The 24271-nt window shown below is 51.8% G+C and overlaps 6 protein-coding genes across 6 annotated transcripts, besides 1 other annotated feature; 3 read left to right on the plus strand and 3 right to left on the minus strand.

The window, feature by feature from the left end:
- Positions 1 to 24271: part of a sequence feature (contig 1.7 1..773302(-1)) that runs on past both edges of the window.
- ANIA_00409 (leucine-rich repeat domain-containing protein) lies at positions 1029 to 3716 on the minus strand (the record flags this gene model as incomplete). The annotated part of the gene is made up of 2 exons (XM_652921.2): positions 1029 to 3594; positions 3675 to 3716. The coding sequence occupies 2 exons, from the start codon at positions 3714 to 3716 to the stop codon at positions 1213 to 1215; spliced, it is 2424 nt and encodes an 807-aa protein (XP_658013.1). The 3' UTR covers positions 1029 to 1212.
- On the plus strand, positions 9221 to 11520 carry ANIA_00408 (patatin-like phospholipase domain-containing protein; the record flags this gene model as incomplete). Its single annotated transcript, XM_652920.1, has 2 exons — positions 9221 to 10669; positions 10720 to 11520. 2 exons carry the CDS (start codon positions 9221 to 9223, stop codon positions 11518 to 11520), a joined length of 2250 nt encoding a protein of 749 aa, XP_658012.1.
- ANIA_00407 (uncharacterized protein) lies at positions 12327 to 15774 on the minus strand (the record flags this gene model as incomplete). The annotated part of the gene is made up of 5 exons (XM_652919.1): positions 12327 to 13294; positions 13344 to 13533; positions 13603 to 14361; positions 14412 to 15429; positions 15476 to 15774. The coding sequence occupies 5 exons, from the start codon at positions 15772 to 15774 to the stop codon at positions 12327 to 12329; spliced, it is 3234 nt and encodes a 1077-aa protein (XP_658011.1).
- Positions 16882 to 19147, plus strand: ANIA_00406 (RNA-binding protein VTS1; the record flags this gene model as incomplete). Its single annotated transcript, XM_652918.2, has 3 exons — positions 16882 to 17383; positions 17433 to 18706; positions 18757 to 19147. 3 exons carry the CDS (start codon positions 16882 to 16884, stop codon positions 18814 to 18816), a joined length of 1836 nt encoding a protein of 611 aa, XP_658010.1. The 3' UTR covers positions 18817 to 19147.
- On the plus strand, positions 19331 to 19819 carry ANIA_00405 (EMC6 family protein; the record flags this gene model as incomplete). The annotated part of the gene is made up of 2 exons (XM_652917.1): positions 19331 to 19405; positions 19463 to 19819. The coding sequence occupies 2 exons, from the start codon at positions 19331 to 19333 to the stop codon at positions 19817 to 19819; spliced, it is 432 nt and encodes a 143-aa protein (XP_658009.1).
- Positions 19971 to 24149, minus strand: ANIA_00404 (ABC transporter ATP-binding protein; the record flags this gene model as incomplete). Its single annotated transcript, XM_652916.2, has 2 exons — positions 19971 to 23998; positions 24108 to 24149. The coding sequence occupies 2 exons, from the start codon at positions 24147 to 24149 to the stop codon at positions 20066 to 20068; spliced, it is 3975 nt and encodes a 1324-aa protein (XP_658008.1). The 3' UTR covers positions 19971 to 20065.

The raw sequence follows: 24271 nt of genomic DNA on the forward strand, positions 1-24271 counted from the left end.
AATGGCAAGCTCGAAAACCCTGCGGTAGTCAGCACCACAACAAAGTGAACAAACCGCGAAGGCGTTACACCCGTACCGCTAATTTACCCGCTCAACTTCTGGCAGAACATACCGCCAATCGATTGAGTTGTATGCCGAGCGGTGAGCTAATCTGAATTCTATAAATAAAGCACGGGGGTAACATTACCACGGCAGTACGCATCGACAACGAGCCTAGGTCCAGCCAGGGCATAAATCGAGCTGTGCTCAACTTCTCTAGTCTCTACAAATTCTCATCGATAGTCGATACATCAACGGGTCCTTGTTATCATGACTGCATTACGAATATCTTGAATTTGCCTTTACTAGTTCGGGAAGCTGCAAGGAGGAACTCACCTGGGTCAGCGTTAGCCTCGACTACAGCTACTCCTTACTCCGTGCTCTCCAGGTCCATAGACGCTGCAACGCACCATGCACATCGCATTCAGCTATTTGCAAGTCAAATAGACATGGCCAGGTTAGAAGGTCACTCGTCACAACATCTCATGTGTATTAAGTCCGAAATTCGTCATAAGTCCACCGGAAACCGAAAGCGTGGATGACAAAAGACCCGCCCAGAACAACAAAAAACGTTATACAAGCCTGTAACAACTGCTCGAATCAATGATATTTCGGCACGCATCAGATCGTCGTCGTGAAATCATTAGGGCGGGATAAAGGAAACAAGACAAACCAAGCAGAACAAGGTATCGATATAATCTGCACCCCAAAACTCAACAAGAAAGATCTCAAAAACACAAATCGTCCCAACAACGCCGTTGACGCCGATTCCCTTGCCGATAAAATACAAGAACTCTAAAAAGAGTACGCAGCAGTTCCCGTGATGTTTTGAGAGTGCCGGATATAGCGGAGTGAAGTGAAAGCTGTGGGCTGATGGGAAGTAAAACGGAGGTATGAGAATAGCTCAGACATCCGGCCCGCGACATCAAAGGATCACATAACGCCACGAAAAAATGCAGTCAACAAGCTGTTGCGGTATATGCCTCGAGATAGTGGACGATGGCAAGAATAGAACCGCCGTATAGCTTGAAACGAATCAAGGCAGAAATAGAACTTTTGTCTAAAGAAGTCTCTGTCGATTTGCGTTTCATGGTAAGTCTCCTCGGCAGAAAGGAGAGGTGCGAGGAGAGATGATAATTTGGAACACAAGGGAAGAAGGCGGCTCGGATTAGGTTATACGATAGGATGGCGACCGCTCAGAATCGGCTGAGTATTAGCTCTCGTCAAAGATTCAGGTGACAGTCGAGACGATTCACTGAAGTTGGTGCCCGTGCGGGGAACAGCGACAGTCTTTTGCGCCTGGTTCCAGGCGTGGTCTCTCAGAGCTGCAAAAAAGCTACTACCGAGCTCTTGCTGGAGCGCTGTAAGTTGGTGTTTTTGCAAGTCACTGTCCACGCCCCATTCGAGACTCTGTAGCGTTTGCTGCAGAACAAATTCACTTGCCGGCACAGCGGAGTCATCTCGGCTTTTTTTTTTGGCCGCTCCGGGGCCTTGGAGGTGAAAGGATCCGGCCTGAGGACCACCATCAGATTTCCATTGACTGTCGGTGGGCGACGAAACAAACGGATCAACAGGTAACTGAGGATCTTGAGCAGAAAAGACGGAAGGTACCACCGCACCTGAATCTCTATCACCATCAATGGAGGCAGCTCCAGATTGGTCAATGATCTTTTTTCGGTTATTTCTTTTCCTGCGGCTAGACCCAATGCCATTGTCGTTGGCGAGATGCTCTGCCCTTGAGGCGTCGACGTCTTGTGCAGGCCGAGTGGCAGAGGCTGCCGAAGCAGGGGTTACGGAAGGCTTGCTGACGAGCGTGGAATTATCCGCGACGGTAGATCGAATCACCGGCACGACCCCCGGCTCTGCAGCTCGCTCGATCAGCTGTTTCCGCTCCGTGAATCCAGGGCCGGAGCCGTCGATGATGATATCTTCCGAATACCCAGGAGTGCGGCGGAACAGGTTGAGGATAACAACTCGGTAGTTTGGATGGGTCTTCACGAACGGATTTCCTGCAACCCAGATCTCCCGTATTTCAGGGAGACTGGTTAGCCGGGCGATTTCCATAGGATCAGAAAGTTTGTTATCGCGAAGATCTAGCCTTTCCAAAGAAAGTAATCGTTCGATGCCCGCGAGGGAGCGAAGGCGGTTTGCCCGAAGATTCAGGGCAGTGATAGCGGGAAGAGGGTTGCGAGACAGAGAATGGAGAGATTCTATCATGCAGTTGGAGAGGTTCAAAGCTCTCAGGGCAATCAAAGAGGCCAGACTGTCGGGAACCTCAGTGAAGAGATTTGTTGACAGATCCAAAGAGTGCAAGGTGTTGGCAACAGGAGCTAGACCCGCCGCGGAGACAGAGGTGAGGGAGTTATCGGCGAGCCCCAGATGGCGCAGGAATCGCCATTTGGATGGCGGAAGGACAGTGGCTAACAGGTTGGAAGAGCTTCCAGTACGGTAGCCTGAGTTTTCGCTTGAATTGGAACTTCCTGAGCCAGTGCGTCTTATCCGCGAAGATTGGCCGCGATTGTGACGATGACTAGAGTGCTTCGAGGCACTTGGACGCGAAGGAGAAACACTTCCAGCTCGCGGACGGGGTTTGGCCCCCTCAGATGCCAATCTTATCATTGATACTGCCTGGGGGCTGGCACTGGAGCCAAGTGCGGTGTCTGCTACCGGAGATCCAGGAGCGGAAAGGGAACCGCTAGCGTCATGCCTGCTAACCGGCCGAGGGTTGGTGGTTCCACTCCATCCTAGCACAGGCGAACTTTGGTGTTTTGAGGAACGGCGGCGGCGTTTGTCAATGTCATCCAACACGATGCCTGTAAGCAACTCCGCCGGGTCTTCAATGTTAGCCCTCTTTAGGGTTAATGTTCGTAGTTGTTCCGAGAGTCGGTCCCAGCCGTAGAAGGAACGGAAGTCTATATCAATGATTTCTAGCGCGCTCAAGTTCTTGAAGGAATGAAGAGGAACGGCAGTGTCAAAGGGGAATTCTTCGTAGCCACGGATCAGGCGTGCGCGACGGTCGGGGGCTAGACGCAGGCAGGGGATCTTTGTAAAAGCCGAGTACAGGTACTTAATATCCGCTTCTAAGGCGGCCTTGGCTTTTTCAGATTTGGAGGAAGACTCTTTTGAAACCAAACCGAACGACGACCAGAGAGAACTCATACCAGACATGACGCTACGGACGCTAGACACGGAGTGAATCGAGTCTCTGTCACCCTTTGACCTTTGAGGTTTATTCAGGAAGGACACGTAGGATTGTGACACGTCGGTATGGATGTTCTCCAATCTAACATTCATGGGGCCCACGGCAATGGAGATCTCTTCAAAGCGGGAGAGGAGGTAAAAGAGATGATGTGGGGTAAGAGTAAGTTTCGCGGGCTTGACGCTCTGCGAAGTGAATTTCAGCGCGCCAAAGGACAAGGCCGCAGCGAGTGTAGAGGATGTCGAGCCCGAGGACGAGCCCGACTGAGTAGTATGGCCATTTCGGGTCGGTTGGCGCTTCAGCTGCAGTGCATTCGCGAGCGCCTTCTCGTGAGTTCGTACAAAACTAGCGAGGTTCTAGCAACATATCCATGGTTAGCATATCGAGCAGTATAGAACTGGACAGGGAGAACCCGCGGGTTGAGAAAAAGGCTAACCTTGATAAAAAGCTGTCCATCGGTAGTGTCCAGCTTCTCCATTACGGAAAGGTGTACTGCCTCGCGAGACAAGGTCTAGTAAGGCAATTCTGTGGAGAACAACGCTCAAGCTCTCGTAGGGTAAAAACAGGTCGACATCTTGCTGGTGGACGACAGCGGAGCAAAAGGGACGCGGAATAAACTAAACGAAAAGAACGTCAGTATCATTTTCCCTTGGGAGATGGAAAGAGCACTCGAAGAGGACTCGACGTGGAGAGGGAAAACTGAGGTTGGAACGCGACCAAAATGTGCTATTATAGGCTTTCTGGCCCAGGGAATGGAGGGTGACAAAAACAAAAGGTCGAGCAGGTTTCCACAAGCCCACAACAATCCAATGGCATTTGTTACCATACCTGAGGACTCCCGAAGAAAGAAAAGAAAAAAAAAGAAACAGAAGTCTTCTCTATTCAAGCAGAACAGAGGCTGTCGCCTGGACAAACCCGAAGAAAACGAGGCTGTTAAAGCTGCGAAGTCGACTCCAAAAAAAAGGAGAAGATTGGAGAAGCGAAGGGAGAGGAAAAAGGACCGGGGGCAGCTAGTAATATGCAAGTAGAGAGCAGTGGCGCCTCGTAGCGCAGCGGAATGATGAATTGAAGGAGGGGTGGATAAGGATGTGCACCGGAGCAGTGAGCAATCAGCTGAGAGAGGGAGGGGCGCTATCAGCACTCGAAGGGTACTATCAACGCCCAGGGTAGGCCGCCGATGACAGACTAATTCTCTAGCTGATCTTGGAGCTGAGGTAAAAAAGAACGGGCGAAACGAAGCGCTGAGAGAGAAAAAGAAAATATACAGCCACAGAAGGGGATAGATACGAGAGACGCTCTTACCTTAATGGTAGTGGAAACAATATCGTCGCAGACTTGAAGTCAAAGGCGCGGGCGGCAGGGCAGATTAGTGAAGTATTTATCATGTCAGATCTGGACAAAGGAGTCCCATAATTATTGTTATGAGAGTTTCCATGGGTCCTTCAAGTTGTTATCGCAGTATCATACGGTACAGTGGAGACCCGGCATACATTGAAACCATTATCCATGCTTGAGCATCTGTCTGCTGCGAGGAGTCGCCCCATAGCTACAGCATCACTTTTTTCACCACGATAGTTTTCTTTGGAACGGTCAGAAGCAATTGATCTTTACTTCAGAGTTCGTCCCGTTACCAGGTGGACCGTGAACAGAAGCGGAGCCGATAGATTTTTAGTTTGTCAACAAAAGAGTCATTCCTCTGCCGTCCCTATCGAAAGCAGCAGTCCGTGTTACTACTAGCGGGGTTCCTACGGAGAACGGATACTCAACTACTGCTCTTCATGAGTGAGACTCCTATGTCAGTCATACTTTATGTCCTGTTGGCAGATGCTGAACATCCCTTTCTTGACCTTGGTTGAATAGGTACAAATATTCGGTGTTTCAGGACATACATGCCACCCCTGGGAGAGACTCCCAATTCCTGATTGTATCCTTTCTGTCACCTGGACGGAAGTGGAGCGATGGCTTCGGGACGCTTGAGACGGGTATCCCGATCGTGACCTCGAATGCGATACGGGAAAATATCATTGTCGACATCGATGGAGTCATTCATCGTTACCTACCGTACACGATTTACTCCGTCCACAAGCGAGATCTGTCCTTAATCCTTAGTCACAGCCACTGGATGGGCGTCAGTCGGCCCGGTCATGGGAAGAGCAAACAGGCTGATTGGGTGGTGGGGGTATTATTATCCAGCGTGCAGCTGATGGTTGGGACTTGGGAAGCGCCTATCCAGCAGCGGCTTAGCCTCACTGTGACTGACCCCGGGCGCCTTGACTTGAAGGCACATCGGGCGAATCACAGCGTCCTTTCCGACACCTGCATCCTCCTGCATCACGCCTTTCCTCAGCGGCTCCCGGCGAAGGAATTTGCTGCGTCAGAAGCAAATTAACAATCCGGGATCAACGTTGAGATGCGCCATCGGACTGTCGCAACAGATGCGCTTCATAAAGCCCATACATGGTTCCGGCGCATCACCTTCCTACAAGCGAAAACTCCGCTGCGCGAGATCGGTGCCAAGAGCAAAGCGTTCGTTTACTTTATAGCGGCGGTGACCCCGGCGGTGTCACCTATGTAGAAGAGGCCCAGGAGTTGAGGGCGCTTTCTGAAAACCTGCATTCCGATGACGCCGATGTTTTTTGTTGATTTGCACCCCTACCAGACCATCATTACCGGAAAGGCAATATCGAGAGGCTCAAGTGGAGCAGCAGTCGTTCTTGGGGCCTCTTCAGCCTTGAATCCTTGATGAAAGGTGGATGATCGAGTCATGGGCAGCGGATGACCATCGCGGGGCCCTCAAAAGTCAAGATTCGCCTGGTCAGCACCTGCATAATTGACTTATCTAAGATGTTAGTTGTAGCTAAAGGCTCCGTAACCGGGGACGCGATACTATATTTGCAGTCACACCGCTTCCTCTCCCGCGCCGCTCACACCACATTCTTTTTTAGCTTTCTCACCCCTCCTCCTAAAACCAATCTCCCTGATATCCCCATTCATTCGACAGTCGGTTCCATGGTCCCAAACCCACGCCTTCTTCATTTCTACAGAGCACGTACCTTACTGTCCTGATGATCATCAGTAGTGCCCCGCCGAAACAAGCGGATTGGCTCATACTCCGGCTGAGTGATGGTTTTAGCAAGCCTCGTGTTGGCTGGGGTATCCCCTCCTTCGAGGAACGTGACAGTGAACCTTACTAACATGAATCAAAACGAAAAAACATGGTGCGAATTCGCATGTTGGAATGGACACGGACAACGGAGAAAACCTTCATGAGCAGAGTCAAGTGCCAAGGTGTCTTGAAGTCATCTCCTTACATTCCAGCCGCCAAGAGCTAATGACCGACCAACTGTTTATATTCTCCGACAACCAGTTCCATGGCAACGTGAGTGTGGGCTGTGGAATGGTTGTCGCGAAAATTCTACGAGCACGTTTTGGGCATGTACGACCCCGCTCTCACCGACCTTCCATCTGATATCGTGAGGCGAACTGATAGACCTGGTCCGTGCAAGGACATGAAGGATAAAAGAATCCACCCTTGTCAGCTTGCGGGGGGTATAGATATGCAGTACTTGGATTTATTATTGCGACGCCTTTGCCACTCCACCTTCGATAACGGAGTTTTGCTTACGAACTGGCTCCAGTTCGCCTCACTGTCGGTCGGGAGAATTGCCATTGATGGTCAGTGTTTGTCAATTCGTTGACAGACAGTATCTGGTAACGGCAGGACAACTTGACGGTCGTGACTGGTAACCGTCCAATACGTGCGTAATAACAGACCAAGACTTTTAGCACATACTCTAGTCTAGTCCTGGATTCTTTGGAATCTCAGAGCATCTGCGATCAATGTTCAATATGAATGGCTGGTTTTCCCATAGATCTACATACGAAAACGAAGCTAACGAGTCGACGGCCACCCTTAATCAGCATACTGCCAGGGAACGAGAGCACGGCGACTAACAAGGATCTTCCAAGGGACCTGGGACCCATCTCGTTCTCCTTCCTGCTTTGGGACACTCCAGCGACTATTTAGAGAAGCACACTATGCCTCTTGGTACAAGCGACAAAAGTGGTCCGTACGCAGGGACCATAAAATATCGAGTTCCTGCAAACATGCAATCCGCCAGAAACAGACGGTCTAGGATACGCTCAAGATCGACGTAATCAATAACACTACTACCTGGTTGAAGCCGACTAATAGTTCCCAGAGACGTTCACATCAGCAACTGTGCGTCTTTTTCCTCAACGCCGAGTCGCTTTCCCGAGCTTCGGATGGTCACGGTCAGTGGCGGACTGTATCCTTTGTGTGACCTGAGCATCTGAACATCTGAGAGGCTGAGCTGAACGACAAATATCAACGTTCGGTTTTGATGCACCTCCTTTTCCATTTGCACTTGAAACGTAGAATTGCGGGGTAATTCTGCCGGGGCGTTGCGCCGTCGCTCTTTGGTCCTTCGATACCCTAACAGTCTGATTCAACCATCTTTCCTTGCAAAACCAACGGTCCCAGCCCTGTGGTGATTGGACGAGGGGAAGGCAACCACTAATGAGAGTAAAGGGTAGAGGATTTGCAGCTAGTCTGATTTATCCTAGCGCGGTTCTGCAATAGTAATTAGAAACCGAGGGTTGCAATCTGTCTCTGCGACTGGGAGATGAAGGAGCGCTAACAGCAGTAGGACCGTACCTTCGACCGGAATGCAATATAGCGCATCTGGGGAGAAAAAAAAGAAAAGAACAGAACAGAGAAGAGATATGTCAAGCTGGAGTTGCTTTTTTAGCGATGGTCGGTGCTGCTACAGACTTTGAAGCTATATCGCTCATCATCAAGTTTTGCCCCTTACTATATAATCTCGCACCTCAGCAACATAACATTCCCGCGAAAATCATGATAGAAAGCACCGACCCCGCGATTGAGGAATGTACCTAGTCAAAGTTAATAGTAATATAACGTATACCGTATCAACCCCCTTTTCGGGTTTGCGCGGTAGCCGCCTCTTGACCTAGGGACTGATCAAGGTTAGTTATCTTTTAAACGACGACTTAGTAGCGCCACCCCAACCTCGGATCTGAACAACCCTGCCGTACAGACATACACAGAGTATACATCTGCAGCGCCCGTCTAGAGGGTATTGCCTAAAAGGGCCCTCTGCAGGACGCTTAAGTCCATTGATGTCGCTCGGGGCCGACTGAAACAGAGCGCCTCTATTTCACTGGTCCGCTCAGACGCATGCAAGTCGAACCGATCGTCTCGGTGGTGTTTTCCATCCAGCCCAGTATATGCACTAGCTCTGTATAGGTAGTCTATGCATTACTCCGGATGTGAAATTCGGAGGTTTTCACGAACTTGAAATCTGGCATTCGCACTCAACCGTCACCGCCGCCGTTGTCGTCGAGGGACTTGGCACCGGCATTTTTGTACTGTAGCATCGACCTACCCCCTCCATCGGCCGTGTATTGGACACTTTTTTTGCCTGGCACCTCGGGAACAAACTGTAGAAACGGGCGCCAGGACGGGAGCTGATTGGTAGCAGAATCGCACTGCGCGGGACAAACTGCTGATCGCCTGGATCAACTGGGGTGGAGACAAGCGACCGCCGACCCGTCTCGCGATAACTTATCAGGAAGAAGGACGATCGTCTAAGACGAGACAGGGATGAACCATGACCGGACCCCATTTTAACGGTTGGCTTTCTTCGGGTGGCTTGTCTTTTGAATCCAACCATGATACCAGCCACGTCAGCCACGTGACGTGACTATTTGATAGGGCTCGCATTCCGCAACGATGTTATTCCGAGTCCCCGCGCTATGCCCAGTTTGGCCATACCGGCCGTCTTTTCAAGGAAATCCGGGCCGGGCGGTCAAGTGCAGGGGCCCGTGACGTCGATGTCGTCAGTGTCAGTCCATGGCTGTCTATCTTGGTGGTCCCAACACTGTTGATACCAGCATTAACGGAAATTACAACATGAATCAACGCAACGCAAACCGATGATGGAGAAGTCAGCAGCTGGCGACAATATCGACAAATACAGTCCTAGCTCGATACCCGACTACGACACCGAATTCCTCAATCCGGATGACTTACGTGCTTTCGAAAAAGCCCTCACCGACCAGGACGCCGACCCGCTCGTTGCCCTGAACGATTGGCGTCCCGTGTACCAGCGGGTCGTGCGAAGGGGACGTGGACGTCGGAAAAGCGCTGCTGCCGCACCACGACGGACGAAAGACGAGACGAGAGAGGGCGTGCTCTACACCGTTCTGAAATGGCCGTTTCTTTTGTTTGTCCTCGGGTGGATTACGTTTCTGAGCGTGGGGTATGCGCTGACGCGCATCTATATTTTTCTGTATGAGCAATGGGTGACGTGGAGGGGGAAGCGGGAGAGTCTCAGGAGGGAGCTTTACAAGCATGAGAATTATGACGATTGGCTTCATGCAGCGCAAGCGCTGGATGAGTACCTGGGAAACCAGAGGTGGAAGAAGATTGATGAATACGCATACTATGACCACTTGACAATACGGAAGCTAGGCCGACAGCTTAGGACAGTCCGGATGCAGGTCGAGGAGGAGATGAAGCGTGGCGAATCTGGCTCCACGGTGGTGGTCGAAGAGCTATGCAACCTTCTTGAAGCCTGCGTCAAGGCCAATTTTGCTGGAGTTGAAAATCCCCGGCTTTACAGTGAAGCCTATTCCGGGACCAAGGACCTTGTTCAGGATTACATCGACGAGGTACATGCGTGTGTCAAGGTAATTACGGACTCACGACAGGCGAGAAATGAGGAAAAATACAGCCATTTCAAGCATCTAGATACAAACTTTGGTCGGACTGCGCTGTGCTTGTCTGGAGGAGCGACTTTCGCCTACTACCATTTCGGTGTTGTCCGAGCGCTCCTTGACAATGAGGTGCTTCCGAGTATCATCACGGGGACGTCAGGAGGAGCGCTTGTTGCAGCGCTGGTTGGTACTAGGACAGACGATGAGCTAAAGCAGCTGCTGGTGCCTGCTCTAGCGCATAAAATCAAGGCATGTTCCGAGGGCTTCACAACATGGGCGCGACGGTGGTGGCGCACAGGCGCTCGTTTTGACACGATGGATTGGGCTCGCCAGTGTAGCTGGTTCTGCAGGGGTTCCACCACGTTTCGGGAAGCCTACGAGCGCACTGGACGTATACTAAATGTGTCATGCGTGCCATCTGATCCTCACTCGCCGACGATCTTGGCTAACTACTTGACATCGCCTAATTGCGTCATATGGAGCGCCGTACTTGCATCTGCGGCGGTTCCTGGAATTTTGAATCCGGTGGTCCTGATGACGAAGAAACGCGACGGTACCCTCGCGCCGTACTCGTTCGGCCACAAATGGAAGGATGGAAGTCTGCGAACGGACATCCCCATCAAAGCGCTGAATTTACACTTCAACGTCAACTTCACCATCGTCTCGCAGGTAAGTTAAACTTACCCAATAACCCCAGATGTTTTCTAACTTTACCTCAGGTAAATCCTCACATAAATCTTTTCTTCTTTAGCTCCCGCGGCGCCGTCGGCCGGCCAGTAACGCACCGCAAAGGCCGGGGCTGGCGCGGTGGCTTCCTCGGATCTGCCATAGAACAGTACATCAAACTCGACCTAAACAAATGGCTCAAAGTCCTCCGCCACCTCGAACTCCTTCCCCGCCCCCTGGGCCAAGACTGGAGCGAGATCTGGCTGCAGAAGTTCAGCGGCACCGTCACAATCTGGCCGAAGACAGTGCCGTCAGATTTTTACCACATTCTCTCCGATCCCAGCCCTGAGCGTCTTGCTCGCATGCTCCGCACAGGCCAGCAAAGTACATTTCCCAAAATCCAGTTTATCAAGAATCGGCTCAAGATCGAATACGCTATCCTGGAAGGTCTACATCGTTTCTCGGCTGATGGAGAGAGTGTCGGTGCTACGTCGATACAGCCATTCCCGTTTGACAATGGAGCCGCCGGTGCAGATCAGAAGAGCAACGATCCGAGAGAAGAGCGTCTCAACCGCAATTTCCCCGAGCGAAGCTCTGAATACAGCTACGATTACGTTAAGAGCTTCTCAGATTTCTCTGATGATCCTATAGTATCTGCTGAGAACAGCTCCGTAGACGATAATTATATCGTGCCTAGTAGGCAGAGGGATGCTGGGGCTGAAGCTGGAGTTGGTACAGGGACAGCAGAAAGACGCGGGAGTTTCTCAAGCCTGTTTAACCTTGAAGAAATGAGGAGGCAGTCGGCCGTCTTTTTTGATGATCCTGACCTTTATAGAGATGGCGGCGATTTGTAGTCTCTCTATCGTTTCAGTCTCATGCGTGCTCACGGGTGGTAGCTTCCGTCTATTGTACAATAAAGTTCAGGCGTGTGATTTTGGCTTAACCGAACCATATATATTGATTCTCATTCATATTGTTTCAGTGGTAGTTTAAGATTGACTTTTAGTTTGAGTCTCGGGTTTCTTTTGCTATGCGTCCATAGGGTTGATGACTTATGGACACAGCAGCCAAGCAACCCTATAGATCCCTGCTAGTATATCTCGTGCTTGGAGTCTGAGACTTCATCATGCTTCATCATTTAACCTAACCAACCCTACGATGATAGTACCAGAGCGTAACATCTTAGCCTAATCTCCGAATTCTGCCGGCGTGCGCCATGACCCTGGATCCTGAGGTCAACTAAATGCTGATCTCTGCTACCTCCCACGTCATGCTGCATGCGCTAACAGGGAGCCTACGCCACACCTGATATTATGCTCATCCTTCAATTACACGTTGAATTTCTGTAGGTGTGACATTCCACGCCTTTGGAATTGGGTCTGTGACTGTTGGTTGGCTGCTTGGTCGTTTGATTGCTCGCTGATATGTAAGAGGGGGTGGCAAGTCTTTGCATATCGTCTCCATCTTTGTACTCTGTACGCCGTACTACGGAGTAGATAGGAACGCAGAGAATGTATCTGAGCCTTTAGGTCTTAGTGGATGGGGGAAGATGCGGGGATGCAAGAGGGTATGGTGTACTCTGTATCAAAATGATAGCGTCTTCTGTTGTCCTGCTTCTGTTCGCATGCAACCTTGGTAGTAACTCAAAAGTTACGCGAGCTCAGATCACAAGCCAAGCCGCCGTGACCGCCTGTGCGGACTGGAAGTCGCCATTGAGAGCGTACAGTTGTTGCAGGGCAACTGCTGCTTCGCGGGAGAAGTTTTCTATGACAGGCTGTGGCGATTGCGGTTTCACCTCTACGCTGTGGGTGGCCCGATCAACATTGACGTCTATATTGACATTGGAGTCGACGTCGGGCATTGAGATGTCTGCATCGTTATCGTCTGCTTGCGCTCCATTGGCTGCGTGAGCAGGAGTAAGCAACTGTTTTGTTTGGAATTGTGCTTGTATTTCTTTGCCGAGGTCGAGGACGCGCTGGTATCCTTCCACTGCGAGATGCGCGAGTCCGAGGGTATGCCAAACACGGGCGAAGTTGAATTCCATCTCTTGCCTCTCGACAAGGGGTGTTCCCTTGCGTTCGCGGAGGCGTTTGTACTCGTTCATGAAGGAGAGTCCTTGCATGATTTGGAAGTGCCTGTTCTCGGACTGGCGTTTCATGGAGTGGTGGATGTAGCAGAGGCCTATTGAAAGAAGGACGGCCGGATTCTTGTCGTCCAGTGCGTACGCGCGGAAGAAGTAGTTGAGGGCTGGGTAGAAGCTGTTTCCTGAGTAGAGGATGTGGCCGTAGAGGACAAGTAGGGCTACGTCCATTTCCTCTGCTGGGATAGGCTCTCCCTTCTCGTCTTTTGTTGATAGTGCTGCTCGTTCCTTGTAGATTGATTCTCGGATGGCTTTGGTGTGACGGGCGCCGGCGATGTGGTCGGGGAGGGTAAAGTCTATGGCTTTAATCTGGCGGAGCATGAACTTCATCAAGGGGGATGAGTGGAAAAGCGATCGGTGAGGGTCGCCGCTGAGACAGCTAAGCATGGCAAACAGGCGGTATGTGTCTGTCACAAATTGGTACTCTTTAATAAACCAGCGAGCTTCGTTGGCGAGAGTTTCTTCGTCTTGGAGTCGGAGTGCACAAGCTATTAAGTCAATCAGTTTACTGCTGAGAGTGTCAATCAAGGTACTTACTGAACCAGCACACATGAATCAATCTTGAGCTGTCTCTAGAGTGGTACCAGACACTCGCGTCCGCAGCGGCTCCTAGAGTATCATACGCTTCGCTGAATTCACCTTGACCTGCCACCGTTAGGGCGTACTGCAGGAATAGGTCAAGCCATTCGTCGAAACTGATGCCATGGTAGTCTGTAGGGATTGTAGACTGCGGAAATTCCTCATCCACCCCTATGCGAAGTTAGCTAAGCCCGGACGTGACGCCTACCGGACGTACCGCACCTAGTGACTCCTGAAGCCGATTCGCCATTTCTTGTAATTCATCCATAAGCGCATCCTTGCCCGCCTTGCTACTATATCCAAGGAATACCACATTGCGTTGAAGCGGGTAAAAGATTCTGTTGGAACGAAATTCACGCAGAAGAGCGTCAGCAATGTCTAGCCAGTCCTCCGTGGCCTCAGAGTCTCCAGCTTGGAGTTTCGGTTCCAATTGCGTCAGCTTCTTGAAAAGGAACTGTATATTTTCGGTCCTTTCTGCCTCACCCTTGTTACCAAGGGCTGATGAGGATTCAACGGACTGGTCTTTAGGCCCTGCGGCCACATTCACCGACTTGAACTCCCTTGCGAGCTCTTCGAGCCGGGTATCCTTCCGTCGGCGATTACTTCTATGCTCCTGCCGTCCTAGTAGAACGGCATCGTTGACATATCTGAGCGCCTGCTCGGTCATTCCTATGCTTTCGTATAACTTGGCAAGTTGCACTCGAGATTCAATATTGCTTGTGTCATGTTCTGCAACAGTCAAATAACAATTTTCTGCGTCTTCCAGTTCGCCCAGGGACTTGAAGCAATCTCCCATGGCCATGAAGAAGCTGACATCCGCGTACTCGGTTTTCTGAATGGGCCTATAGAATCGAAGGGCGTCCTCGAACATCTCGGCGTCTTTGAGCGCGTCGGCGGCTTCTCGAAAGAGGTCACCGTAATCGTAAACTAGAGACCCGTCTGAGGTATCCTCTGGTTTAAGCCATCTGAAGTGATGCTAAACAGAGTTAGTAGAGAACAAAAAAGCAGCTTCTGATATAGACTTACAAGAGCTTCATTGATGTGCCGCTCCGGTAGCTTCAAACGGAAGAGACCGAGTTTTATGCGAAATTCAAGGGGTAAACCTGGGCCATACGAGTCCGGCGGCCACTGTTTCGGAATATAACCATCTGCTTTAATCCTTCGAGGGAAGTCGGCGTGGTCCCATTCACGATCATCCTCGTCAAAGTCATCCCACATAGTGTCGTCTTTGCGCCCCAATAACCATCGCGACACCGCTTTCGCAGCTTTGAGCCCTTCAGCATGCCGTCCCAAGTACGTATACAGCTCGATGTAAATATTAGCGTCAGACCACGTGAACTCTGGGGTCTCCTCAGGCTCCTGTGCCATATAGTGCTGTATGCTCTCTGACCAATAGTCAAGCGCTTTTTGATATTGATTTTGCTCGGAAAGGGTATCTGTAAGGAGCCGGAGCGCTCGAACGTTGTGAGGAAGATCCCTAAGGATTCTCTCATACTCGGTTACTGCTCGTCCATTGTGACCCAAGCCCCGATAGAGGGCAGCCCTCTGGAAGCGGGTGTTGTGGTTTTGGGGATCAATTTCAAGCACGCGACTATAGCAGTAGAGGACGTCGTTCAGTACAGCCTGTCTATCGTCGCCTGCCTGTTCCGTTATCATCCTAGCCACCTTCAACCACACTGTTGTATCTCTTGGCCGAGTGTGAGCGCCGCTGAACAGTGCTGTCACGGCCTTTTCTTTCTCGCCTTGGGCTAGGAAAATCTCTGAGAGCAAGGAGTGAGCTGCAAACATCTCAGGGTTGACCTGAATGGCACGCCTAACAAGGTCGATTGCGCGGTCATAGTCCCCATCGATGAAAGCAGATGTTGCCTCCGAGTGCAAAAGCTTGAACTCCGGACTGGGCTCTACCGGTTTGCGGGGACCTCTCTTGATTCCTTTACCCCCGCGGGCGCCAAATCGACCGGAGAAGCGACCTCTGCGTCGACGGCGTCGACGGAGTCCATCTTCCTGGTCTGAGCCTGGGGCATCATCATCCGAAAGATCCTCCCTGCAACTGTCAGCTCTCATTTAGGATAGGCGTTTGCAGTACTTACGATGTTTCCTCTTCAGACGATGCTACAAAACTGGATGATTCGTCAGAGTTATCCAGCTCTAGAGACTGTTCCTCTTCAGGTGCAAATTGCTCCTCATCAGCTGCGGACTGTGTAGGCTCCTGAGACTCGCCCCCTGAGAATAAGTCTTTGTACAGACGCGGGTCTATGGCTGAAGCCTCGTGCGAGAAGGATTGCCCACTCCCTTGCCATGGGTATTGGACAGTTTCATCAATGTCAGGATAGGCAATCTCCCCGAGATGAGGGCTATGATTGGGGTCATCCTCGCCGAAGTAGTCCATTTTGGCTTGTTATCATACTTTGGCGACCATCATTGGACGATTGGTATAGGCGCGAGTCTAGACTTTGGTGGCTAGAATCCCGGGATCATAATACTGAGTGACACACTGGCCTGACAATAGAGAAGCAGAAACAGAGGAAGTGAAAAACGAAAAAAAGACGGGAGAGAACTTGGAGACGAAGAAGACGTGGATGTTGAAGTTCTTCAATCTGCATCCAGTGACAGTTCTCAAAGCGGACAAGCGTGCTCATCGATATGCTGACTAATATTCTTCATAAAGATTGTGCACAATGTTAAATTTAGTCGGCTCGAGTCTTCGGTTCAATCTTGTTTCTCCTCCGGCGACTCTGGCGAGACTTATCCTCTTCGCTTCCCTTTTTCTTCGTCACCCCCCCGTTTCCCACTTGGTCGTCTTCTCTCTGTCTTTTTCTTACTTTCCTTTTCGTCCGCTAACCTCTCGCCCCCCTCCTTCGTCGCCTATTCCCCCTTTTTTGATTGATGCTTCAGGACTCGCTGTCAATCTGTGTTTGACACACTGTTGCAGGGCTCCTGACATCCTTTCGTTACGACAAAGATTAAAAAACCGAGATCAGAACAAAAAAAATAAGCTGGACTGGAAGGACGCATAGAACCTCACGCTGTTGCAAGTGACCGTTGTGGACGACCCGTTCTACCAACCGCTTTATCTCGGCCGTCTTCTTTGTTCTGCCGTCTTCAGTCAACTCCTTTGATGCCCTTTCGATTCGATTTCTCCCCAGAATCCGAGTCAGGTAGTGCAGCCACTGGACTGGTCTGTGCCTCAATCGACGTCGTCTAATATTCGCGGTTGGGTTCTCGCACTTCAAGTTCCGACAAAAGCAACGCTAGCGACCTTCCTTTAGCGAGATCGCTTCGCCGTCATTCTTAATCTTAGTACACGCACTCTAATCCGGCTCTACAGTCGTTCCGCTCAGGCTTCGACAATCCTACGCAAACTCAGCAGGTGCTGCAGGTGTTTTGCAGTAATATCTATCCTTTCTGTATCTATTATTCACCGAAGCCCGCGAACGAAAGCCCCACCAACCCTTTATCGTCCGGCGACTTGCCCTGAACCACAATCATCGTCTTCATGGCTAGTCATATCATCGGCAACCGCAATAGCACCCCGGAAGCTTCCAAATCTTCTCTTCGGCCTCCTTCGTCGTCTCGGAATCTAGCTACCCACCAGCTCCGCGCATCTGCCGACATGTCCGGTTTTCCTTCTCCTCTCTCCTCCCGCAGTATCCGCCCTGCATCCGAGGTATACTTCAATCAGCAAGCGCAAACGCCAGGAAATGCGGAGGATCCTCTGGATCGGGCAGCCCAACAGTGGCTGGCCGATATTGACCAGTACGAAACCACCTTGGAGGAAATGGCTGCAGCGACGCTAGACCAGGACTTCAAGGATGAACTCAGTGCCATAGAGCAGTGGTTTCGCGTACTGAGTGAGGCGGAACGGACCGCTGCCTTGTATGCTCTGTTGCAGCAGACTACTCAGGTGCAAATTCGCTTCTTCATTCAGGTTTTGCAGCAAATGGCCAAAAGTCATCCCATGTCGGGCCTGCTGTCTCCTGCAAACTTTGGAGAGAAGGGTATGTATTTTTGATCATCAAGTAAAATGTCCATATCAGTGTCTAACAGGGATAGACGCCATGTCCAACCGTTTGAACGATGCCATGTCAAAGCTCAATGTCGACAGTTCTCGAAACTCTCTGGGTCGCCCTCCTCCTTCGCCGGGCGCCAAACGCAACTCCGGACTTGACTCTTCTACCATTAATGCCATGTTTCCCGATGCAGCTGCAGCTATCGCGAAAAAGAAGGCCGAATTCACCCAACAGACTGGAAACGCGCCGCCGTCCAACAGGAACAGTGCGGTGTTCAATGAGCGGACATCTTTTGTTGCTCCCACTATCTCTGCACCTGACAACAGTGCAGACAACCTGAGCCAGCCACCGGTGTCGCCCTGGGCTCAGCGCGGTGCGTCAGAGCCTCAGCCACCTATCGCTCGGCCAAAGTCGTCTTCTGGTCAGCAGCCTATGGGGCAATTCAACCAGTCTGGCTTGCGCTCTCCTCTTCCCACAAGTCAGACTGCGACCATTCCTGCTCCTGAGATCGAGGCTCCGTTGCTGTCACCGTATAATGTTAATGCCAGCTGGGCTTCCATGACCAACACCCCAATGACTGCAACCTTTGGCTCGCAGCTTGGAGCACCGCATCAGCAGGGATCTGATATGGTGGCTAATGCTACAGCAATGAAGCTGGCTGCTCTGTCGACCGTAAACAACCGCATCGCACTGGATGACGCTCGCAAGTACCGTCGCGCTCGGTCGAACGATGGCCAAGGAAAGAACGCTTCTAACAATACCGGAGCACAATCCATTCAGGGAGGTCTGGCTAGCCCAGGTCTGCCTGTAGCTGGACAGCTTCTGAATGCCCAGCAGTTTGCCGCTTTGCAAGCCCAACAACAGGCGGCAATGGCGGGTCACCGGTCGCGGCCGACATCGCCCGGCATTGCCATGCAAGGTGGCGCCTTGGGTCCCATGGGATTCACTTCTCCCCAAAACAACGGATTTTTGACTGCATACGATCCGAACAACCCGCTCATTGGCAATGGCTTGGGCGCACTTGGCATGGGTCAATTTGGGCTGAGTGGTCATGAGGGCTATCTTTCCGACCACTCTGAGATCAACCGAGGTCGTTCTCCTCGTGGCCGTCGTGGCAGTTCGAAGCCACCAGAGGACCCCACCGACCCGAATCTTCTCAAGGATATTCCCAGCTGGCTGCGTTCCTTGCGGTTGCACAAGTACACGGATAACCTGAAAGACCTGAAATGGACCGAGCTGATTGAGCTCAACGACAAGCAGCTAGAAGAGCGCGGTGTCAATGCGCTCGGCGCCAGGAACAAGATGCTCAAGGTGAGTTTTGCGTTGACATAGTCGTAGAACCACAACTAACCGAGTTCCAGGTTTTTGAGCAAGTCAAGGAAGCCAAGGCCGAAGGAAAACTCGACAATGCCACGGCTTGATATGCACATGGTTGACAATTTGCGTTGGACATTCCGTTCTTTTATTTATGTTACATTCGCTCTGCTGCATTAATTTGACTAGATTGGCTCTGGGCATAAGTGGCAGGATCCGTTATTTCCTATGAAAGATCTTGGAGGAGAACGCTACTGCATCCGGGCCGGACACCTGCTGGCCAGCCAGTGGAAGCCTGAGAGCTGATTGATTGTATGTTGTATGTACCGTTTGATGGATGTGATGTGATGACGGGGCGAGTTGAGGGACCCGGCTGTGTCTCAAGCGTTCCAGATAATTACGACGAGCACGTAATATTGAGTGCAATAGTGATAAATATATGTACAATTGGCTACCGTCACTCAGCTGCTCTCAAGTTTAACTGTGTAGAAGCTACGCTGTCTGAAAGCGGACTGTTCTGGCAGAATCCCTCGAATAACTTCACCTCTCGCGTGCCTATACTATCACCTACCAACACCTGCCTCTCATTCTGTACTCTTACCAGCACCGAAATCCGCCAAAATGCCTCCAACAAAACAAGAACTCTCCCTCCTCATCAATCCGCTTGTTCCCGAATCCGTCCAACACAATAACCGAGTCAGTCCCACCGCCTATGCCATTAAAGTCAAACTGAACTAATAAGGTCGATTCCAGGTCCTCACCCAGCTTCACTCCCTGACCTCCTTCCTCCTCGGTTTAACAGCAGGAATCCTAGCGCTTCAATCCGCCGCCGGCTTCATTTTCTACTTCCTCGGTACGATCACAGTCTCTGGTCTCTTCCATCTCGCGCTCCTCTACCGATCGGCGGGGAAAGGCGCAGGTGGGTACTTTCCTGGCGCGGGAGGCGAAATTGAGGGTCTTGTGGTGCAAAAAGATGGCATTGTTAAGAATGCAGGGAGTGGTATGCGGAAGGGTGCCTGGAGGGATGTGTGGTTTGGAGGTGGCGTGCTAGGGGAGGCCCTTAGTGGGTTTGTGTTGGGTTGGGCGGGTGTCGGTGGTGTATTGAGGTAATATTCTCCTTTACGTCTCGTGCTATGATGTTTTGGTTTAGAGGAAAGTGTGGTCGTGCCGATGAACAAGCATGACTTTGGGCGTCGCTCGGCTCTGGTTTGGCAGCTAAAAGAGTATATAGCGAATGGCCGGGTTGGAAAATAGACGGGTGCTGTATTAATGTTCTATATGCATGCTAACCAATCCGATACTGTGTCCTTCATCTATATATAAGCAACCTAAATATCTTATGCTATGCGTTCCTTTTTAGCCATCCACAGCCTGATTCAGGGCATTAACCCGATAACTCTCACTCCTCTCCATCAGTTCTGTATGCGACCCCCTTTCCACACACCTCCCCTCTTCAATGAGGAAGATCACATCCGCCTTGCGAATCGTATACAGCCGATGAGCAATTGCAATGACAGTGATTCCCCTTGCCGCCTTCTCCAAGCCATCCTGCAGTAACCGCTCGCTCTCCGCATCCAGCGCACTCGTCGACTCATCCAGCAGCAACAGTCTCGGCCTTCTCAGCAATGCCCTTGCAATCGCAAGACGCTGCTTCTGACCACCGCTTAGTCTGTCACCGTTCGGTCCAACGGCTGTGTCATACCCGTCTGGTAGAGACACAATTGTATCGTGGATATTGGCAAGCTTACACGCTTCCTCAATCTCAGTTTGTGAAAGGGCCTGGTTCGGCCGCGCACCGAGTTCAAGATTGAACCTGATGGACCCGTCGAAAAGGACGGAGTGTTGCGGGACATAGGCAACCTCGTCGCGGAAGGAGGCGTCCATGTGTGCGATGTTGCGGTTGCCAAGCTCGATTGTTCCAGAACTGGGTGTGTAGAGGCGTTCGATAAGGGATATTATGGTTGACTTCCCAGCACCGGAGGGCCCAACGAGCGCGGCGAATTGCCCTGCGGAGATGGTGAGATCTAGCCCGTGTAGGACCTGGGTGTCTGGGCGGGCCGGGTAGGTGAATTGAACTTGCTTAAAGGAGACGCTGAGGCCGGACTGCGTGCCTGATGGATCAGGGGGAGGGGGTTTTTCGGATGGGTGCGAGGTTGCTTCGATATCTGTTGATGCCGAGTGAGGGGGTAAGATGGGATCGGAGAGTCTCTTCGTTGAGCCTAGGTCCAGCAAGTTCAAGAGCCGGCGGGTGGCCTGCACGGCGCGAGACACATCAGGAGCCAAAGCAAACATCTGGCCCCAGAGCTGAGACGAGACGAGCAGGGCCAGCTGAACAATGAAGAACTGTGTCTGGGTGTAGTGACCAGCGATAATCTGCTTCGCACCCCACCAGTATGCAAGCGCATAGACGAAGTTGCTGAGGCCGTAACCGACGGCGAGCCAGAGGTTGGTGAAGGCGGATTGCCCTGTTATCTCGCGCATGGGGCCCTGCAGGGAGCGGCGGTAGGTGGAAAGAACTTCGGACTCAATGGCCAGCGCGTGGACGGTCTTAATGGATGTCACGGCTTCGACGGTTATGCCCAGGGAGCGGGCGAAGGCGTCATTGTGGCGCTCCTCAAAGCGGGCTAAGGTTGAGACACGCATGAACCCAGCGCCCAAGAGAAGTGGCACGACGGAGAGACAAACGAGTGCAATTCTCCAGGCAATGATGTGGGTCATAATAATGGCGGCGAAGAGGTTGACGAGGATGCTGAGGATTGTGCAAATGACGGATCCCGTGAGGCCATTGAGCGCGTTGCTGTCCTTGACAATGAGTGATAGGAGGCCGGAGGGTGTGCGCGCTTCATGCCATTCCAGCTTCTGCTCGAGAATGGAACGTAGAGAGAGCACGCGGACTTTATATATGAGCTGCTCCGCGATCCAGCCGAAGAGGGACCAGCTGATGAGGTTTGCGAAAAACTCAATCAGAGCCAGGACGAAGAACATGAGCCCCCAGAATTCTCCCGCGTGGCGGATGGATTCTGCTGTCTCGCACGAGCTTAGCTTGCCCACAACGTTACCGAATATGACAGCAGAACCGCAGTATGTGCCTCCGATGACGACGGCACCGATGATGGCTACAAGGAGGGCTAGCGAGTACGGACGGAAGAGAGAGGCAATGGCCTTAGAGGTAGAACCGACAGAGCGCTCGGTAGTAACTGGTTCTTCGTCTGCTGGCTTCTCTTTAGGGGATGGAGTGGAGCTTTCGTCGTCTTGTACCGATGTTACCTCTGCATTCCTTTCTTTCTCAAGCGCCGTACTGTCCAGTGACGGCCGAGCAGACGAAGACGCACTCTCCTGCGAGGCATTGACATTGAGATTCTGCAACCTTACCAGCTCTGCATACGCTCCATCTGCCGCAAGAAGTTCTGCATGAGAGCCCTGCTCAATGAGCTTTCCCTGTCTCATCACAATAATGTTATCCGCCTTCTTGATGGTCGAGAGCCGATGGGCTATAGTGACTAGAGTGCGTCCAGCAGCCGCCGCCTCCAACGCCCGTTGCACGCGTAATTCCGTAGCGGAATCCAGAGATGCGGTGGCTTCATCAAGGATAAGGATTTGGGGGCTTTTGACCAAGGCTCGGGCGATCGAGATACGCTGCTTCTGGCCCCCACTGATGAGGTTCCCGCTTGATCCGACCATTGTTGCGTAGCCGTGGTCGAGCTTGTTGATGAAGTTGCTTGCGTCTGCTAGGCCAGCTGCTGTTTCGACCAAGGACACAATCTCGCGGATCTGGTCTTTGTTGCTGGGTTGCAAGTCAATGGCGTGGTTGAGACTCAAGCCTTTTTCCCGAATAGCAGTGGCAATATCCTCCAAGGCACTGCTCTTCAGCACATCCATCAAATGCACATGTGCTGAGGAGTTCACCAGTCCAAGAGCAATATTCTCCAGTATCGACCGATCGAGCAGACAAGGTTCCTGCTGGACAAGACTAATAGCACTGCGCAGAAACCGCACATTCAGCTCGCGCACGTCATGGCCCCCAATCGTCACCTGCCCTTCCTCAGCATCATAGAACCGCGTGATCAAGCCCGCGACAGTTGACTTGCCGCTGCCACTCAGTCCGACAAGCGCCGTCTGCTTGCCTGCCGGGATGCGCAGCGTCAGATCCTGCAGGATCGGTTTATCAGGCCTTGAAGGGAACCGAAACGAGACGTTGCGAAACTCGATATCCGACTCTATCTTTGCTGCTGCCGGAACAAGGCCAGAATCAGCGGTTCCATCAATCGGACTCGGCCTCTCGATATCCTTCTCCAACTTTTTAAACGCCACGGCTGCCGCATCAAAGCTCTGCAGGAACGGCGCAACCTGGCTCAGTATCAAACTCGCATCAACCAACACCAGGATCACAGTATACGTATTCCCCACAGTGACCCCATCCGCACCTCCCTCAACCGCGCCCGCAATCTTCATCGACCCCTGCCAGAAAGCCAGCGCATTTGCCGAGAACGCAATGAAGTACAGCAAGCCGGCCTGCGTAGCTGTCGCGATTGACTTGCGAATACCCGCGACCCGGGCAGGCCCCAGGTGCTCAATGAAGCGCTCTTCAAGCCTCCCACCCGCCGAAAACGCATGCACGAGCATCGTATTGCTGAACGCCTCCAGAGCAACGGCCGACGCAGCCGCCATGCACTCTAGAGCCCGCCCAAAGTACTTCCGCACAAAATACCCTCCGGCCAACGACATGATCAGGTACGCAGGCGCGAGGGAGACAAGCATTCCGGCCAACCGAGCATCCTTGATAAACGCGACCACATAACTCGTCACAAAGAACGCAATGCTGTTAAGTACAATTCCCACCTTCTCGCTTGTCCCCTGCTGGATCGTACTGATATCCCCAGTAATACGTGACGAAGCCTCTCCAGGCGCCAAAGTATCGAAGAAACCTGCGTCCTGACGCAAGAGACTCTGAAAGTATCTTTCGCGTAACCGCTGCGCAAGCCACTCTCCGGAAATATTCCAGCAAAAGACATAGATGTATATGAGGACGAAATATGCGATGCCAATATAGACGATCTGCAGGACCTTGGCGTTGATGCTGGATTGGTATGAGTCTGCGTTTTCGGGCGTTGCATTGCACGTCGACGAGTTCATCTCATCGACGAGCTGACCGAACACAATCGCCATTATAGGGAAGGGGATCCCCGAGGCGATGGCGGAGATTAGGCCCGTGAGCAACACGAGGGCTTCCTTAAGGGAGGGACTGCCATAGAATAGAAGACGGGTGAATGTGGTGCAACGTGTGAGGAGCTGTCCCCATCCAATCCTTGCAATTAGCGCTTCTCTTCTATGTATCCATCCCGCTACCGATGCGGACACGGACAGGAGCTTGGGGTTGAGAAAGGATCAGGAGACATACACTGGGCTTCTCGGCCTCGGCCTCTGCTGTTTTCTCCCCCATTGCGAACTCAACAGAGACAAGAAGGAACGGACGGCCAAGCTAAAAAGAAGGAGAAGGATTTAATCGGACCCGCTGGAGAGCAGGCCAGAAGGTGCAGACGGCCAAGGCTAAATACTCTCTGC

Source organism: Aspergillus nidulans, chromosome VIII (genome assembly GCF_000011425.1).
Source record: "Aspergillus nidulans FGSC A4 chromosome VIII".
NCBI classification, from domain to species: Eukaryota; Fungi; Ascomycota; class Eurotiomycetes; order Eurotiales; family Aspergillaceae; genus Aspergillus; species Aspergillus nidulans.